Consider the following 19,958-nt stretch of genomic DNA (forward strand, 5'->3'; position numbering starts at 1 on the left):
ACTGCCTTTTCCCTTACGCAGAGCCGCCAAGCCACCCCAAAGACTGGAACCAGACGTGGTTCTATTGCCAAGACATGTCACCGGCTGATGAGAGTCCGCTGCCCGGCTTTCGCCCCTCGCGTCTGGAACCAACACACCCACTGTCAGACAAACTGACTCAAGCGGAGCGCCAACCTCTCCTCCCCACTATCAACAGGATCAAGGCTCTCCTGGGCAATGGTCTCAATGGAATTGATCTGGTCCGGGTCTGGATCTCGTGGCGGGTGATCCCCTTGAGCCGCCGCCCCGGCTTAATGTGTGAATACACAGGCCGGAAAGATGACCCCCTGCGACACAGCCGCAGCGACCTCCCTGAAGACGTTGCCGAGGATATGACAAAGGCTCTCTTGAACAAGAGCTTGGCCGACTGCGGGAGGACCGGGTTAGCCCCCTTCTGCAAGACCAATCCAGCCCCAGCAGTAAGCCGCTGATCTGAACATCTTATCTTCTATAGATAACTTTCATCTGAATCTTTAAGAAATCATCATTGTATTTTTCAGGCTGATGACAAATTCTGGAAGGTCAAATATGACCATGAGGCAGCCAAGAAGGCCAGGAAGGCGAAGAAAGCCGCCAAGAGAGCCGCTCCCCGCAAGAAGGGAAGTAGGCCTACTGCTTCAGAGCTGATGCAACTAAGCGACAGCTCCGAGTCAGAGGTAACCCCTGAACCTGTAATCTTTTGTTGTGTTTATTGTTTATTTCTGTCCGCCTTATCAATACTTGTTCATCAACAGGATGACACCGGAGCCAGTAACCCGGTGGTTGAAGAGGTAATGATACTTTCCTCCGACTCGGAGCCCTTGCCACGGCTGAAAATCCGAAGGGTAACCCGGAAAGTAAGCTTTTCACATCCTTTAGCTTATCAAGACCCTCAATTTATTTTGAAGCGACAGGTTCATGAGAGCCGGCGTCACACCCGGACCAACAAGGATGCTGACCTCTCCTCCGGGTTACCTGACGCATCGAGGAAACGCCGAACTGAGGTTATCTCCAACTTGTACCCTTTTCATCCTTTGGCAGGTATTATACGTCAACCACTCAATTCTTCTGACTCAAATTATCAGGAAACGTCCTCCTCTTCTGGCGACTCTATGCAGTCGAACCTGCCGGCTTTCAAGGCCGTGCCCGGGTAATGATGACCATCTCATGTTCTACTTGTCTTTACTTACACTTTTGTGCTTAATCTTTTGTCTTTTCAGTGCCCAGGCAAAACTCACCAAGAAGGCGAAGAAGAACAAGCCAGTCGAAGAGCCGGACTTGCCTGAACCAGAGGTAGCCGCTCAAGAGCCGCCAGCTGCCTCTGCTCCTGAAGCCACTGCTCCAACCGACAAGCCAATAGAAGAAGCTTCTGCTAACCCGGAGGCCTCCAGCTCGGCTCAACCAGCAGATGACCCGGACGGAATTTGTTGAGCCGGGGAGACCTACTGCGCTGGCCAAGTGCTCCGCCAAAGGGGAGCTGCTACAGTCCCGCCGGGTTAACCTGGACCTCACCGACTACGCCAATTTGAACATCGGAGAGATCGTCTCCGGCTTCGTCAGCCAAGTGCACAAGAGCCGGGATGCAGAGATCGGCATGGTAAACTAGATTCAGCAGAAGTCTGAGGTACCACTCTTCTTTCTTCTTGCTTACTGTATAGTTATCTTGTCATTCTTACCATGCTCTAGCCCCCAAGCCTACGACTTATGATAGAATATGTTGTAGACTTTAAGTTCCGGCTTACTCACTTGAATCGGCAATTTGTAGATAGAAACGTTCGATATGCATTAGCCCCCAAGTGCCAAGTGTCTTTGCTTGGAAAGTGCTTGGGACTTTAAAAGTGCGCAATAACTGTTCATCCTCTAACCCGGAAATTATGCAGGCTGCTTGTAAAAAGTTTGAAGCTGACATCTCCGATCTGAAGAACCGGCTTAGGACGCAAGAAATGGAGACCCGGAAAGCAAATGCCAAATTTGTGTCCAGTATTGCTGCGCAAGAAAAGCTGAAGACGGAGTTTGACGCTGAACGGAAGGCTTGGGCCGAAGAAAAGGCCACGCTGGTGAACCGGGCTGAACAGGCGGAGAAGGCTTTGACAGAGAAGACCGCCGAACTCTCCGGCTTAAAGCGCCAAGTGTCCCAGATGGTTGCCGCAATCTTCGGTAAGTCATTTCACCGGCTTTCATCAAGTTTGTAATCTTTACATCTCATAACTCACCCTTGTCGGCGGCTTATCTTATTCTGTGAAACAGGTCCCAGAAGCGCCAACCTCAACCAAAGTGTGGTAACCAAGCTGAAGGCCGTGTACACCCTGGTGGAGCAGCTCTACACCGGGTCACAGTGTGCTTTGGCTGTGGTGGCCCTATCCAATGAGGTGCCGACTCACCTGGCGGAAGTTCTTCGCCGGCTCGCCGTTCTTCCTCAACGTGTCCAAGAGCTGCGACGGGCCTCTGCAAGAGCCGGAGCGATCGCCGCTCTGAGCCAGGCCAAGGCGTTCCTTCCAGAGTTAGACCCGGCGGACATTGCCCTCGGCTATCCCAGTTTGAAGGAAGACGGCACGCCCTTCGACCAGAAGGACTTTGCCGCCTGCGTGAAGATCGTGCGTCCAGTGGCCATCCTCATTGGAAATGACACGGATCTGACCAAGTACCAGCCGGGTTATGATGCAGAAAATCAGAGGATCCCCACTCCGTGCTACGAAGCCATCAACTTAATCCCGCCGACTCGTAAGCACACATTTGCCCCGGAAGTTGACCCGGCCGGGTTAATTGACGAGGAAGCTCAATTTGAAGCTCTGAGCGGCATTGACTGGAAGTCATCAACCTTCCAGGTCTTGGGAACAGCCGGAGGAGAGGAGAGGGATGAACCAGAGGCTTTAGCTCAGCAAGCGTCGTAACTCTGCCAGCGGCTTACTAAACAATGCTCCACCCTTTTGGACTCAATGAGTTCTTTGTAATAGAGTAGGACCAGTACTTTAACTTTGCCGTGCCATCGTGCACGCGTTGAATGCTGAAGTCCATTGAAGTTATCTCCTTTATATCTCCCCGGGTCATAATCAATTATTCATTTTCCTTAAGCTCAAATAGTTGCTTTTAACTATCCTGCATAGAAGGACAAATCACAAGTCTCTAGGCGGCTTACCGCACTGAGAATCATAGTTTTAGACAGATAACCCGGAAGATGAATCAAAAAGACTGGTCCTTAATCATGTCTTTGACATACCCGTAATAACACACTTACCGGTCTGCAAGCACACTTCCGGCTCATATAACCCGGGTAATAAGGTTGGTACCTCAACTCCGGTTTACCAGTCTTAAGAACACCGATTGTATTCAACCAGTACTGTAGATCCAAGTTTAAGCCGGCAAGGTGAGACCCGGACGTGCATACTTGAAATAATCAGAAGAACTCGCTATAACTCAGAAAAACTTAGGGGCTTCCGGTTCGAATACGACCAGAGACCCGTCCCAAAGGGGTTATGCTAGGATTCAAATACGAGCATATAGCCCCCAGTGGGTGTGGCGATGCCAATCAAGAGGGTACCGACAGCTATGTTCTCTTTGGTTCGAATACGACCCATGTTTGAACAGGAAGCCCCCAAATGACTTAAGTATTGTTTAACGACGTTGATTCGGATACGATCCACGTCGGTTCCCAAAGGGGTTAAACTATGATTCAAATATGATCAAAGAAAACTCCCCAATGAGCTCGGCACTTTGCCAATCAAATGGGTATCGACAGCTATGTTCTCTTTGGTTCGAATACGACCTATGTTTGAACAAGAAGCCCCCAAGTGACTATATTGTGCATGGCTAGATTCGAATACGATCATAAGCCGGACCCTCCTTCAAATTATCATATGATCTTGTAATGAAAACAACATGTTTATCTTTGGAGGAGAAAAAAGGACAGAGGTCCTGCTTTATTGCTTATCATAATATATACATGGCTTAGGGAAATATGTACATTATGAGAGCCGGTGGCTCAAGTGTAATAAGGCCGAAGCTGAGCTATGTTCCACGGCCGACGGGTCTCTTCTTCCGACTTACGTGAATCTTTGTGCTCCCGAATGTCAATGAGATAATATGACCTGTTGTGCAAATTCTTGCTGACCACAAAGGGCCCTTCCCAAGGCGGGGATAGCTTGTGCGCATCTGTTTGATCTTGGATGAGCCGGAGCACCAGATCACCTTCCTGGAAGACCCGGGATTTAACCCGGCGACTATGATAACGGCGCAGGTCTTGTTGGTAAATCGCTGAGCGAGCTGCTGCCACATCACGCTGCTCGTCCAACAAGTCAAGAGCATCTTGGCGCGCCTGTTCATTATCCACCTCAACATAAGCCGCCACTCGGGGCAAGTCATGACGGATGTCACTGGGGAGGACTGCTTCCGCTCCATAAACCATGAAGAAAGGCGTAAAACCTGTAGACCTGTTAGGAGTAGTGTTGATGCTCCACAGTACGGAGGGTAACTCCTCCACCCAACAACCCGGCGTCCGTTGCAAAGGGACCAAAAGCCGGGGTTTGATGCCTTTCAGAATCTCCTGATTAGCTCTCTCAGCTTGACCATTGGATTGAGGGCGAGCCACTGATGAAACATCAAGTCTAATAGCTCTCATTGACAGAACTCCTCCATGGAGCCTTTGGATAGATTGGTACCATTGTCAGTTATAATGCTGTGTGGAAAGCCAAAGCGAAAGATCACCTTTTTCATAAACTGAACTGTCGTGGCTGCATCACACTTGCTAACTGGCTCCGCTTCAACCCACTTGGTAAATTTGTCAACTGCCACCAAGAGGTGGGTCTTCTTATCCTTGGACCTTTTAAAGGGCCCAACCATATCAAGCCCCCAGACCGCAAAGGGCCAAGTAATTGGGATCATCCTCAGCTCTTGAGCCGGCACATGAGCCCGTCGCGAGAACCGTTGGCAGCCATCACATTTACTGACCAAGTCCTCCGCATCAGCATGAGCTGTCAGCCAATAAAAACCATGACGAAAAGCTTTGGACACAAGGGACTTTGAGCCGGCATGATGACCACAATCCCCTTCGTGAATCTCACGCAAGATCTCTTGACCTTCCCCAGGGGAGACACAACGCTGGAACGCTCCCGTAACACTGCGGCGATGCAGCTCACCATTGATAACCACCATTGACTTAGACCGCCGGGTTATTTGTCTGGCCAAAGTTTCATCCTCAGGCAACTCTCCCCGGGTCATGTAAGCCAGATAAGGCACTGTCCAGTCCGGGATGATGTGGAGAGCCGCCACCAATTGTGCCTTCGGGTCAGGGATAGCCAAGTCTTCCTCTGTAGGCAACTTAACAGAAGGGTTATGCAAGACATCCAAGAAAGTATTAGGCGGCACCGGCTTTCGCTGAGAGCCCAGCCGGCTTAAAGCATCAGCCGCCTCGTTCTTCCTGCTATCGATGTGCTCTACTTGGTAACCCTGAAAGTGCCCAGCAATGGCATCAACTTCGCGGCGATAAGCCGCCATGAGAGGATCCTTGGAGTCCCATTTTCCCGATACTTGTTGAGCCACCAAGTCTGAGTCGCCGAAGCACCTTACCCGGCTCAAGCTCATCTCTTTAGCCATCCGAAGACCGTGAAGCAAGGCCTCGTACTCCGCTGCGTTGTTGGTACAAGGAAACATCAATTATAGCACATAATGGAACTTGTCACCCTTAGGGGAAGCCAATACGACTCCAGCCCCCGAGCCCTCCAACTGCCTGGACCCATCGAAGTGAATAGTCCAATATGTGTTATCCGGCTTTTGTTCGGGCACTTGTAACTCTGTCCAATCATTGATGAAATCCACCAAAGCTTGAGACTTAACAGCAGTGCGTGGCACATACTTCAGACCATGAGGTCCGAGCTCTATAGCCCACTTAGCCACTCTCCCCGTGGCCTCTCTGTTTTGAATGATATCTCCAAGGGGGGCAGAACTGACCACAGTGATGGGATGACCCTGAAAATAATGCTTAAGCTTCCGGCTTGCCATGAACACACCATAAACAAGCTTCTGCCAATGCGGATATCGCTGCTTGGACTCAATGAGTACTTCGCTGACATAATAAACCGGCCGCTGAACCGGATGCTCCTTACCCTCTTCCTTGCGCTCCACCACCACGGCCACACTGACGGCTCGTGTGTTAGCAGCCACATACAGTAATAAGGGCTCCTTGTCAACCGGAGCAGCAAGGACTGGGGGCTCGGCCAGCTGCCTCTTCAAATCCTTAAAAGCAGTATTGGCTGCATCATTCCAGACAAAGTTATCAGTTTTCTTCATCAACTGATATAATGGCATGGCCTTCTCCCCCAAACGGCTTATAAAACGGCTTAAAGCAGCGATATGACCCGCCAGGCGCTGGACGTCGTTTATACACGCCGGCTTAGCCAGGGAGGTGATGGCCTTGATTTTCTCCGGGTTAGCTTCAATGCCCCTGTTAGAAACCAAGAAACCCAAGAGCTTGCCTGCAGGAACACCAAAAACGCGCTTGGCCGGGTTAAGCATCATCTTGTAGACCCGGAGATTATCAAAAGTTTCCCTTAGATCATCTATCAAGGTTTCCTCCTTCCTGGATTTAACCACAATATCGTCCACATAAGCATGAACATTGCGCCCAATCTGGTTATGAAGACAGTTCTGCACGCAGCGCCGATAAGTCGCCTGCGCAGCCTTGAGCCCAAAGGGCATAGACACATAGCAGAAGGCTCCAAAGGGAGTGATGAACGCTGTCTTCTCCTGGTCCTTAACTGCCATCTTAATCTGATGATATCCAGAATAAGCATCCAAGAAACTTAAACGCTCACAACCCGCCGTAGCATCAATGATTTGATCAATACGGGGAAGGGCAAAAGGATCAGTCGGACACGCTTTGTTCAAGTCCGTGTAGTCCACACACATCCGCCAGGCGCCGTTCTTCTTGAGCACGAGCACCGGGTTAGCTAACCACTCCGGGTGAAAGACTTCAACAATAAACCCGGCCGCCAAGAGCCGGGCCACCTCTTCTCCAATGGCTTTCCGCCTCTCTTCATTAAACCGCCGAAGGAATTGCCTGACCGGCTTAAATTTCGGATCAACATTGAGAGTGTGCTCAGCGAGTTCTCTAGGTACACCTGGCATGTCGGACGGCTTCCATGCGAAAATGTCCCTATTCTTACGGATGAACTCGATGAGCGCGCTTTCCTATTTCGGATCCAGATTGGCACTGATGCTAAACTGCTGAGATGAATCTCCCGGAACGAAATCAACAAGTTTAGTCTCATCAGCCGACTTAAATTTCATTGCCGGCTCATGCTCCGTAGTCGGCTTTTTCAGAGAGGTCATATCTGTTGGGTCAACGTTGTCTTTGTAAAACTTCAACTCCTCTGTTGCGCAAACAGACTCTGCATAAGCTGCATCGCCTTCCTCACACTCCAAGGCTACCTTCCGGCTGCCGTGAACCGTAATGGTCCCATTATGACCCGGCATCTTGAGTTGTAAATACACGTAACACGGCCGTGCCATGAACTTGGCGTAAGCCGGCCGCCCAAATATGGCATGGTACGGACTTCTTATCTTGACCACCTCAAAGGTCAATTTTTCCACCCTGTAGTTGTGCTCGTCTCCAAAGGCCACTTCCAACTCAATCTTGCCGACTGGGTAAGCCGACTTACCAGGTACCACACCATGAAAAATAGCGTTTGACTGGCTGAGGTTCTTATCAATCAACCCCATACGACGGAACGTCTCATAATAGAGGATGTTGATGCTGCTGCCTCCATCCATGAGCACCTTAGTGAACTTATATCCTCCCACCTGAGGAGCCACCACCAAAGCCAAGTGACCCGGATTATCCACCCGGGGAGGGTGATCCTCCCTACTCCACACTATAGGCTGCTCAGACCACCGCAAGTAGCGTGGAACCGCCGGCTCAACAGCGTTCACGGCCCTCTTATGAAGCTTCTGATCTCGCTTTCACAGACTGGTGGTAAACACATGATACTGCCCACCGCTAAGCTGTTTTGGATTGGTCTGATAACCCCCTGCTGCTGTTGATGACCTTGGCCGGACTGCTGATTAAAGCCCCCTTGACCATTCTGAGGATTGGAGTTTGAGCCGCCACCCGGGCCATGAAAGCCGCCGGCGCCTGAGCCGCCGCCCGGGCCATTGTTGCCGTTAAAGGCGTTGGAATTCTTAAATGCCTTCATGATTGCACAATCCTTCCATAGATGAGTCGCTGGCTTCTCTCTAGAGCCGTGCCTTGGACAAGGCTCATTCAACAGTTGCTCCAGTGTCGGGCCTGACCCGCCGCCTCGGGGAGGGGGCCTCCCCTTGCGTCTCTGGCTATTACCCTGTGAACTGGCGTTGGCCACGAACTCTAGGCTGCCATCGGCCTTGCGCTTGCCGCCTCCTTGGTTCCCCGGGTTATGCTGATGACCCTTGCCATTGCCGTTCTTCTTTCCCTTCCCTGTCCTTTCATCATCTGAAGCGGGGTCCTTGGTACCATCAGAATCGGCGTACTTGACGAGAGCCGCCATCAGTGTACCCATATCATTGCAGTCGCGCTTAAGCCGCCCGAGTTTCATCTTCAGGGGCACGAAGCGACAATTCTGTTCCAACATTAAGACTGCAGAGCCGGCATCCATCTTATCAGATGAATGTATTATTTCCTTAACCCGGCGAACCCAATGTGTCGTAGACTCACCCTCCTGCTGTTTACAGTTAGTCAAATCCACAATTGACATAGATTGCCTACAGGTATCCTTGAAGTTTTGGATGAACCGGGCTTTCAGCTCAGCCCAAGACCCGATGGAATTCGGTGGTAGCCCTTTCAACCAAGTACGGGCAGTCCCATCTAACATCATAGTGAAGTACTTGGCCATTGCCGCTTCACTGACCTCCAGCAGTTCCATGGCCATCTCATAACTCTCGATCCAGGCTGCGGGTTGTAAGTCAGCTGTGTAATTAGGCACCTTCCTAGGGCCTTTGAAGTCCTTGGGTAGACGCTCATTGCGGAGAGCCGGCACCAAGCAAGGGACACCTCCAGTCCTGGTAGGGATACCCACGTCGACGGAAGCCGTCGGATAAGCCAGGGGAGTCTGCTAAGCCGTCAACTGAGGCACCTGCTCCGCTTCTTGTCGTGCTCTGTCTTGGTCTGCTGCGTAAAAGGCTCCGTTATGAACCGGGCCATGGCCAGGGGGCGGGTCATGGCGTCGGACATTACTTGAGCCGGTCGCTGAGACCATGTGTCTGCTGTAACTCGGGCTCCGGCCTGGACGAGGGGTCGAGTGGATCCTGTCCCGGCTGTAAGAGTATGCCTCTTGCTGCGCCAGTGCTGTCTGAAGGAGCTCCCTGACCCGGCGGGTTTCAATAGCCGTCGGGGAGTCGCCATCAATTGGGAGGGCTGCCAGCCGCGCTGCTGCGGCGACCATGTTCTCCAGCGGGTTAGCATAATGACCCGGTGGTATTGACACATACTGAGGCGGGGCAGGGTTCACCCGGGGAGGCCCCATCACTTGTGGCTGAACAGGGGTCCCAGACCCGGGCACCATGACCCCTGGCGGGTTACTAGATCCTGCACCTGGCGTGTTGAAGAGGTTCCGAGGGTCGTAAACCGGAGGGAGTCGAGATTGGGCTTTTTGATGCCTCCTTCTCATGACCTCATTGGACGCGTTCTGATCCATCGTGAGCCGGAAGGACTGCGCCTGAATCAACTGAGTCTGAGCGTCAAGAGCCGCCCTCTCTGCAGCCATCCTGATCCCTTCCGCTGCTAGATCCTCCTTAGCTTTCACTAGATCCAACTTTAACTGCGCCACCTCCGCATCATGCTGAGCTTGATCCGCCGGGTCGACCGCGGCAGTCAACAGGGCCGTCATCTTGTCCGTGAGATCCATCAGCACCTGAGCCGGCGAGAGCACCGGGTTTCCCGCTCCAGCAGCAGGGTTCTGAACAGGCTGCGCGCCGGCCATGAAGATTCCAACCCGGCTTGGCGGCTCAAACGGGTCCGGAATACTGTCACCATCGGAACAACCCATGAGCCTGCCCTCTTGAAGTTGATACAACGAGTTCGACTCATCGGTAGACGACTCGCCGTCAGAGCCGGCGGCCGTCTCATCACCAGATCTATCAGAGAGCCCTCCATGGATACATCCCACAAAAGCATGCTTTAAGGCAGGCAGGGCCCGGGCGGGTCGTGCACGCTGAGCCATCTCGATGAGATCGGCGCAGAGGTCCGGCTCGGGGCCCGGTTCACCAATCTTGCCTATGAAAACATGAATTCTGCCGAAGGGGACCCGGTACCCGTACTCAATTGAGCCGGCGTCGGGGCCCCAGTTTGCATCGTCGATGTAGAGCTTGCCGCGACGACTTTTGGTCATCCGGCCCACAGTGTATCCCTTGAGCCCTTCGAAGCTGCCCTTCAAGAACTCAAATCCACTGTGCGCTGGCCCCACGGTGGGCGCCAACTGTCGTGGAATTGTCACGGCAGATGTCCTCAAGCTAGGACTTAGTCGTGGAGCCATCGCCGCTAGGAAGCTTGAAGGGGTTAAACGGGACAAGGAACACGAGGGTTTATACTGGTTCGGCCCCTTACGGTGAAGGTAAAAGCCTACGTCCAGTTGAGATGGTATTGATTAGGGTTTCGATGACCAGGAAGCTTAACTGCTATGCCTGACTCTCGATGAGATCTTTCTTATTCCTAAACCGCTGCCGGGTCGTCCCTTTATATAGAGATGTAGACGCCCAGCGGCTCTCAGAGTCCCGGCAGGCTCATAAGAGTGTCCGGCTCGGACTCTCAACTATTCCTGCCTTATACTACAAGTTCTACCATAATGATGATTGTAACTACGGGCCTTAAGCCATATCCGGGTCTTTAAGCCCATCTTTAGCCCACCGTCTTCAAGCTTGTCGCTGGGCTTCTGACGATGACCATTATGAGTAACCCGGCCCCTTCTGGCGGGTCACTCTAAGGTCTATATCCTCAACAGTATTAGAAAATGCTCATAAAAAATTGTTCATCAAAACATAAAATGTTCATTGTTTTGAAATCGTGAACATTTTATAATTCAAGAACTCTTTTTAACAATTCACGGTTTCTAAAAAATGTAGAAATTGTTGTAATCCGAATTATTTAATAATAGAATAAAAACAGAAAATAAAACAAGAAAAAACGAAAACGAAAAAATAAACAGGGAGCACCCCGCCCCGCGCATGGGCCGACCGCGAGTAGGGGCGCCTCACGCGCCAAATAGGGGCTCCGGGGTTTCGCCCTCGTCTCGCGTAACGCGAGGAATAGTGACGCCCCAATTTCCGCCACTAACGAAATCGCTCGATCGGTTACCCCACCCTGGAGAACATTTCGTTTGATCAGGGGGTCCTGGGATCCAACGTCATGTAGATATCCGTGTCTAGAAAAAAACTTTGCTGCTCTTCGTGTGGTTAAAAGTCAACCCACTTGGGCTCCCGAACAGAAATCTGTTGGCCAAGATACTTAACTGGGAATGAGGCCGGCATGGCAGGCATGAACCGTAAAATGTCATATAAGTCAAGATGCCCACTACAAGTTCACTACCCATCACAGTCTGCTGCAACACACAGGGAGTAGATGTACCGAGTCAAGCAGGCGACGTACCATAACAACTTCCATTTGCGCCTTGTTTGAAAACAAGCAACTAGCCCAAGCGACCCGAGAGTGACAGCCGGCTACCCGGCGCAAGAAAAGCCGAGGTGTTTCTGATGGCGCGCAAGCAATCTCTCTCTCACGGGAGCCGTGGCGCTGCTGCACACTACTAGTATTACTCGGTCGTGGAACCTCCTTTTCGCTTCCGGTCGCTGATTGCAGTGTCCGCCGTAGTTGTTGCTGTCTGTCTCACGGAGTCCAAATTCCAAGGAAAACCTACCCCGTTCACCTACCGCGCTTCCAAGTTCCAGGTCCAACAACCCCCCGGGCATCGCTTTCCCTGCTAATCCAATCCACTTCCGCCTGCCACGCTACTTTCGTGCGAACTGCGCGCGAGAGCGAACGCTTTTTCTCTTCTCCCCCCCGGCCCTCGCTTTCCCTCCCGCTCGGATCTTCTACCCGGATGGTGAACCGGGCTGGCTTTTCAACGTCCCGGAACGGCTGGAACGTTGCTAGGCACCTAACCCCAACATCACAATTGGGTATAGCACCTGACCTGGTCGAGCTACCGCGGCTGCATGGGCGGCTTGCTTTCTCCAGACTCTTGTTTGTAACGAAGAAATCAGAATAACCATGTACTGTAGAAGCAAAGAGCTTGGGGCCCTCTTTGTTTGTTTATAAGATTGTCTGTGTGTGCCGCCAACTCGTGGTCTACGTGCAGAAAATACTATGCTGTTTAAACAGACAGTGAAAACCGGATTTTTGCGACGGCAGGTGGGACGTAGCTGGGTCGCAGACTCACACGTGCCATCCAAACATGATTTTTTCTCTTATGAGTTATGATGGCAATTACCATCCAAACGTGCACGTGCGTCGACAGTGATCGTAGAGCAATGTTTGCATGGGCGTATGCAACGTTTTAGCACTACGAACCTTAGACTTTTTAAATCTGGAAAATCATCTTAGAGTAACTCCAACACGCCCACTCAAACGGACACACGTTTTGTCCGGTTTTATCCGCTTGGGGCCACCCGCTCGACATACACCTTGTTTTTGATTTAGATCGGCAGTGCGCTCAACGCACCTACTCATATTTGCTCGCGTGGCCGGCTTGTCGCCGTTTTTCAATAAATATATACACATTTTCCATACTTTCACAAGCAAGCAAATATAGTATGGTTCCACAACCCAAATAAACATATCATAATTTACAAGCTGGATAAAAATTAAATTGTTTCAAATACATTTTAAAAAATATACATCTATTGGTTGCCAACATGAGCCCACATATGCTCAACCAAATCATCTTGCAGCTGAATGTGAGTTTCTCAATCACACATTTGATGATGAAATTGTGTGAACTGTGCAAACGTTGCCACTCCTCCTCCATGCTGAGGCACAACATTGTCACCCTAGAACTGAAACCCTTGATCGTAGATATGTTCCGGGCGCTCATCCCCTACGATCATATTGTGCATGGTCACACAAGCAGTCATCACCTCCCATAACTTCTTGGTGCTCCAAGTTCTAGCAGGATACCGAACGATGCCCCATCGAGATTGCAGAACACCAAAGGCACGCTCAACATCCTTCCTAGTACCCTCTTGCTCTTGGGAAAATCTTTTACTCTTCTCTCCGACAGGGTTGGGGATTGTCTGCATAATAGTGGTCCACTGATGATAGATATCGTCAGCTAGGTAGTATCCTTTGTTGTAGTTGTGACCGTTGATGTTAACATTCACCGGCGGGCTGTTGCCTTCGGCAAGCCTTACAAACACCGGCGAGCGTTGAAGCATGTTGATATCATTGTGCGATCCGGTCATACCAAAGAAAGAGTGCCAGATCCAGAGATCTTGTGAGGCCACGACCTCAAGTATGACAGTGCAAGCCCTAACATGATCCATGTACCGCTCTTGCCAAACAAAAGGGCAGTTCTTCCACTCCCAGTGTATGTAGTCTATGCTGCCAAGCATCCATGGGAAGCCACTGCTGGCATTGATCGCCAACAAGCGGGTTGTATCTTCAACAATCGGCTCTCTCGAGTACTCAGGGCCAAACACTGCAATCACAGCCTTGCAGATCCTGTACATGGACTCTAGGCATGTAGACTCGCTCATACGGACGTCCTCATCAATGAGATCACTAGACACTTCGTATGCAAGCATCCGGATAGCTGCAGTGCATTTCTGATAAGATGTGAAGTCAATCTTTCCAAAGACATCCTCCTTGCACTCGAAATACTTATCGTATCCGACCACCCCCTCTCGAATACGGTTGAAAACATGCCTAGCCATATGGAAACGCTGCTGAAATTGGTGATGTTTGAACAGCGGGTTGGCTGTCTCAAAGTAGTCCTACCAAAGAAGAAAATGGTCACTCTCTCGGTTGCGATTCAACGCCGGAGTGTGCCTCGGAACAACGGCCGCTGCCTACTAAGGTGGTCATGGACCAACATAGCAGCCACCATCTCCTCATCATCGGATGAGGAATCGTCGGAGTCACTGAGAAAATTGTGGGAAAAGAACTCGTTGGCGGAGTCCATTTTGTACCTTGGGGGCAAACCATTGAAGAAGTTGCAGGCGTCGTCTAAGAAGCTGGCCGGCGAAGGATGCGCGCCTCCCCTGGACCAGGTAGCTGGCCTGGCGGCGTCCGATGAGCATGGTGGCGTCAGGCGAGCACGGTGGCGTTAGACGAAGGAGCTGGCCGGGGCCGCCGGGGGGGGGGGACTTCATGCTCGCGGCAACGTCAGGGTGGGGATGGGAAGCTGCGGTGGCCCGGCGGCGAGGCGATGGTGGTGGCGACGTGGGAGGTCGCGGCATGCGGGGGAGGTGTGCGGGCGCGGACTGCTGGCAGGGACACCGGAACTGGGCGGCAGCGGTGACGGGGTGGGGCGGGCGAGGGCTTGCTGTCGATAGGGGTGGAAGAGAATGGCCAATGTGACACCGACTGGCGAGCCAGGGAGAGGAATAGGCGCGCGGCGCGCGCGGCCGCTTTGTGTCCGCGCCGACGTAAATGAGGCTCAAATTTGGGCCAAAATGGGTGTGGAGGCGGACGAAAAGCGGACGTATGTCCGTTTGAGTCGGCGCATTGGGCCGACTTTTCAGTCCGTGGCAACCCAAACGGACACGCGCAGACGAAATGGGTCGGCACGTTGGAGTTGCTCTTAGTATCTTCTGAAAATAAGTTTAAACCCGGTTGATGAAGGACATTCAAAACACTAACCGCGCAAAGTTTTTTGTTTGCCTCTTGGAAAATATATAAAGTTTTTATTAAAACATACTCGCTCCATTCCAAAATAAATGTTGACGTGCAAGTGGCTACTATGAGAGAGTATAAAGTTTTGTTCAGATGAGTATCCTTTGTAAGGGCATCTTCAAAGCGGACCCTCAAACCTCTCGCATCCGTCCGGACGGCACGGTACCGACATGTTGTGCCTCAAGGAAATATGCCCTAGAGGCAATAATAAAGTTGTTATTTTATATTTCCTTATATCATGATAAATTTTTATTATTCATGCTAGAATTGTATTAAGCGAAAACTTGATACATGTGTGGATACATAGACAAAACACAGAGTCCCTAGTAAGCCTCTACTAGACTAGCTCGTTAATCAAATATGGTTAAGTTTCCTAGCCATAGACATGTGTTTTCATTTGACGAACGGGATCACATCATTAGGAGAATGATGTGATGGACAAGACCCATCCGTTAGCTTAGCATAATGATCATTAAGTTTTATTGCTATTGCTTTCTTCATGTCATATACATATTCCTTTGGCTATGAGATTATGCAACTCCCGGATACCGGAGGAATACCTTGTGTGCTATCGAACGTCACAATATAACTGGGTGATTATAAAGATGCTCTACAGGTACCTCCGAAGGTTGTTGGGTTGGCATAGATCGAGATTAGGATTTGTCACTCCGAGTATCGGAGAGGTATCTCTGGGCCCTCTCGGTAATGCACATCATAAGAAGTCTTGCAAGCAATGTGATTAATGAGTTAGTTGCGGGATGATGTATTACGGAACGAGTAAAGAGACTTGCCGATAACGAGATTGAACTAGGTATGAAGATACCGACTATCGAATCTCGGGCAAGTAACATACCGATGACAAAGGGAATAACGTATGTTGTCATTACGGTTCGACCGATAAAGATCTTTGTAGAATATGTAGGAACCAATATGAGCATCCAGGTTTCGCTATTGGTTATTGACCAGAGAGGTGTCTCGGTCATGTCTACATAGTTCTCAAACCCGTAGGGTCTGCACGCTTAACGTTCGATGATGATTTTGTATTATATGAGTTATGTGATTTGGTGACCGAATGTTTTTCGGAGTCCCGGATGAGATCACGGACATGACAAGGAGTCTCCAAATGGTTGAGAGGTAAAGATTCATATATAGGACGATGATATTCGGACACCGAAAGTGTTCTGGGGGTACCGGGTACATATCGGGTCACCGAAAGGGGTTCCGGGCATCCCCCGAGCAACTACATGGGCCTAATGGGCCAAGTAGGGGATAGACCAGACCCTAAGGGGCTGGTGCGCCCCATGTAGGCCGAAATAGGAGGGGAAGGAAAGAGGAGAAGGGAGAAAGGAAGGGGAAGGATTCGGCCTCCCCCTTCCTTCCTCCTCCCTCCTCCTTCCTTCCCCCTCCGGTGGATATGGAAAGGGGGGAGGCCAAATTGGGAGGCGCCCAAGTAGGATTCCTCCTACTTGGGGTGCCCCTTGGCTGCGTCTCCTCCCCTCCAACCTTTATATATATGAGGGGGGGCACCTCTAGAACATACAACAACATCTGTTAGTCATGTGCGGCGCCCCCCTCCATAGTTTACGCCTCCGGTCATATTCACGTAGTGCTTAGGCGAAGCCCTACGCGGATCACTTCACCATCACCGTCACCACACCGTCGTGCTGATGGAACTCTCCCTCGACACTTTGCTGGATCAAGAGTTTGAGGGACGTCATCGAGCTGAACGTGTGCAGAACTCGGAGGTGTCATACGTTCGGTGCTTGATCGGTCGGAATGAAAAGAAGTTCGACTACATCAACCGCGTTGTCAAACGCTTCCGCTTTCGGTCTACGAGGGTACGTAGACACACTCTCCCCCTCTCGTTGCTATGCATCTCCTAGATAGATCTTGCGTGAGCGTAGGATTTTTTTTGAAATTGCATGCTACGTTTCCCAACAGTGGCATCCGAGCCAGGTCTATGCGTAGATGATATGCAAGAGTAGAACACAAAGAGTTGTGGGCGGTGATCGTCATACTGCTTACCACCAATGTCTTATTTTGATTCGGCGGTATTGTTGGATGAAGCGGCCCAGACCAATCTTACATGACCACGTTCGTTAGACCGGTTCCGCCGATAGACATGTAACTAGTTTTGCATAAAGGTGGCTGGCGGGCGTCTGTTTCTCCTACTTTAGTTGAACCGAATTTGACTGCGGCCGATCCTTGTTGCAGGTTATAATAGCAAACTTGATAAATCACCATTGTGGTTTTGTTGGGTAGGTAAGAACGGTTCTTGCTAGAAGCCCGTAGCAGCCACGTAAAACTTGCAACAACAAAGTAGAGGACGTCTAACTTGTTTTTGCAGGGCATGTTGTGATGTGATATAGTCAAGACATGATGTGATATACATTGTTGTATGAGATGATCATGTTTTGTATAAGTTATCGGCAACTGGCAGGAGCCTTATGGTTGTCGCTTTATTGTATGAAATGCAAACGCCATGTAATTGCTTTACTTTATCACTATGCGTTAGCGATAGTTGTAGAAGCAATAGTTGGCGAGACGACCATGATGCTACGATGGAGATCAAAGTGTCAAGCCGGTGACGATGGAGATCATGACGGTGCTTTGGAGATGGAGATCAAAGGCACAAGATGATGATGGCCATATCATGTCACATATTTTGATTGCATGTGATGTTTATCTTTTATGCATCTTATTTTTCTTAGTATGGCAGTAGCATTACAAGATGATCCCTTACTAAAATTTCAAGGTATAAGTGTTCTCCCTAAGTATGCATCGTTGCGATAGTTCGTCAAGCTGAGACACCACGTGATGATCGGGTGGGATAGGCTCTACGTTGACATACAACGGGTGCAAGACAGTTTTGCACATGCGGAATACTCGAGTTAAACTTGACGATCCTAGCATGTACAGACATGGCCTTGAAACACTGGAGACCGAAAGGTTGAACGTGAATCATATACTAGATATGATCAACATATAGATGTTCACCATTGATGACTACTCCATTTCACGTGATGATCGGACATGGTTTAGTTGATTTGGATCACGCATCATTTAGATGACTTGAGGGATGTCTATCTAAGTGGGATTTCTTGAGTAATTTGATTAATTGAACTTAATTTATCATGAACTTAGTCCTGATAGTATTTGCATATCTATGTTGTAGATCAATAGCTCGCGTATAGCTCCCCTGTTTTATTTTTGATATGTTCCTAGAGACTAAGTTGAAAGATGACAGTAGCAATGATGTGGAATGAGTCCATGATCTGAGGATTATCCTCATTGCTGCACAGAAGAATTATGTCCTTGATGCACCGCTAGGTGACAGAACTATTGCAGGAGCAGATGCAGACGTTATAAACGTTTGACAAGCTCGGTATGATGACTACTTGATAGTTTAGTGTACCATGCTTTACGACTTAGAACCGGGACTTCAAAAATGTTTTGAACGCCATGGAGCATATGAGATGTTCCAAGAGCTGAAAATGATATTTCAGACTCATGCCCGTGTTAAGAGGGATGAGACCTCTAACAAGTACTTTGCCTACAAGATGGAAGAGAATAGCTCAGCTAGTGAGCATGTGCTCAGAATGTTTGGGTACTACAATCGCTTGAATCAAGTGGGAGTTAATCTTCCAGATAAGAAAGTGATTGACAGAGTTCTCTAGTCACTATCACCAAGTTACTAGAACTTCGTGATGAACTATAACATGCAAGGGATTACAAAAATGATTCCCAAGCTCTTCGCGATACTGAAATCGGCGAAGTTAGAAATCAAGAAATAGCATCAAGTGTTGATGGTTAAACAAGACCACCAGTTTCAAGAAAAAGGGCAAGGGAAAGAAAGGGAACTTCAAGAAGAATGGCAAGCAAGTTGCCACTCCCGTGAAGAAGCCCAAAGCTAGACCCAAACCTGAAACTGAGTGCTTCTACTGCAAAGGAAATGGTCATTGGAAGCGGAACTGCCCCCAAAAACTTGGCGGGTAAGAAGGATGGCAAAGTGAACAAAGGTATATTTGATATACATGTTATTGATGTGTACTTTACTAGTGTTCATAGTAGCCCCTGGGTATTTGATACCAGTTCAGTTGCTAAGATTTGTAACTCGAAACAGGAGTTGCAAAATGAACAGATACTAGTTAAGGGCGAGGTGACGATGTGTGTTGGAAGTGATTCCAAGGTTGATAAGATCACCATCGCACAGTCCCTTTACCTTCGGGATTAGTGTTGAACCTACAATAAATGTTATTTGGTGTTTGCGTTGAGCATGAATATGATTGGATCATGTTTATTGCAACACGATTATTCATTTAAGTCAAAGAATAATTGTTATTCTGTTTACATGAATAAAACCTTCTATGGTCATACACTCAATATAAATGGTTTATTGAATCTTGATCGTAGTGATACACATATTCATAATATTGATACCAAAAGATGCAAAGTTGATAATGATAGTGCAAAATATTTGTCGCACTGCCGTTTAAAGCGCATGAAGAAACTCCATGCAGATGGGCTTTTGGAATCACTTGATACTTGCGAGCCATGCCTCATGGACAAGATGACTAAAACTCCGTTCTCCGGAACAATGGAGCAAGCTAAATGACTTATTGGAAACAATACATACCGATGCATGAGGTCTAACGACTGTTGAAGCACGCGACGGGTATCGTTATTTTCTGACCTTCACAGATGATTTGAGCAGATATGGGTATATCTACTTAATGAAACACAAGTCTGAAACATTTGAATAGTTCAAAGAATTTTAGAGTGAAGTAGGGAATCATTGTAAGAAGAAAATAAAGTTTCTACGATCTAATCACGGAGGCGAAAATTTGAGTTACGTGTTTGGCCGATATGGAATAGTTTCACAACTCACGCCACTTGGAAAACCACAGCGTAATGGTGTGTCCGAACGTCGTAACTGTACTTTATTAGATATGGTGCGATCTATGATGTCTCTTACCGATTTACCACTATTGTTTTGGGGTTATGCATTAGAGATTGTTGCATTCACGTTAAATAGGGCACCGTCTAAATCCGTTGAGACGACACCGTATGAACTGTGGTTTGGCAAGAA

At 49.3% G+C, this 19,958-nt stretch overlaps 1 protein-coding gene across 1 annotated transcript; it reads right to left on the minus strand.

Annotated features, from left to right (window-relative positions):
• Positions 1-13,026: 13,026 nt before the first annotated feature.
• Positions 13,027-13,908, minus strand: LOC109766588 (uncharacterized). The gene has a single exon (XM_020325367.1). The coding sequence runs from the start codon at positions 13,906-13,908 to the stop codon at positions 13,027-13,029; it is 882 nt and encodes a 293-aa protein (XP_020180956.1).
• Between the last annotated feature and the right edge of the window lie 6,050 nt (positions 13,909-19,958).

Source organism: Aegilops tauschii, chromosome 6 (assembly GCF_002575655.3).
Source record: "Aegilops tauschii subsp. strangulata cultivar AL8/78 chromosome 6, Aet v6.0, whole genome shotgun sequence".
NCBI classification, from domain to species: domain Eukaryota; kingdom Viridiplantae; phylum Streptophyta; class Magnoliopsida; order Poales; family Poaceae; genus Aegilops; species Aegilops tauschii.

Bases quoted from the DNA above. Each gene is read 5' to 3' on its own strand.
- LOC109766588 (XM_020325367.1), bottom strand. From the start codon at position 13,908: ATGGCTAGGCATGTTTTCAACCGTATTCGAGAGGGGGTGGTCGGATAC.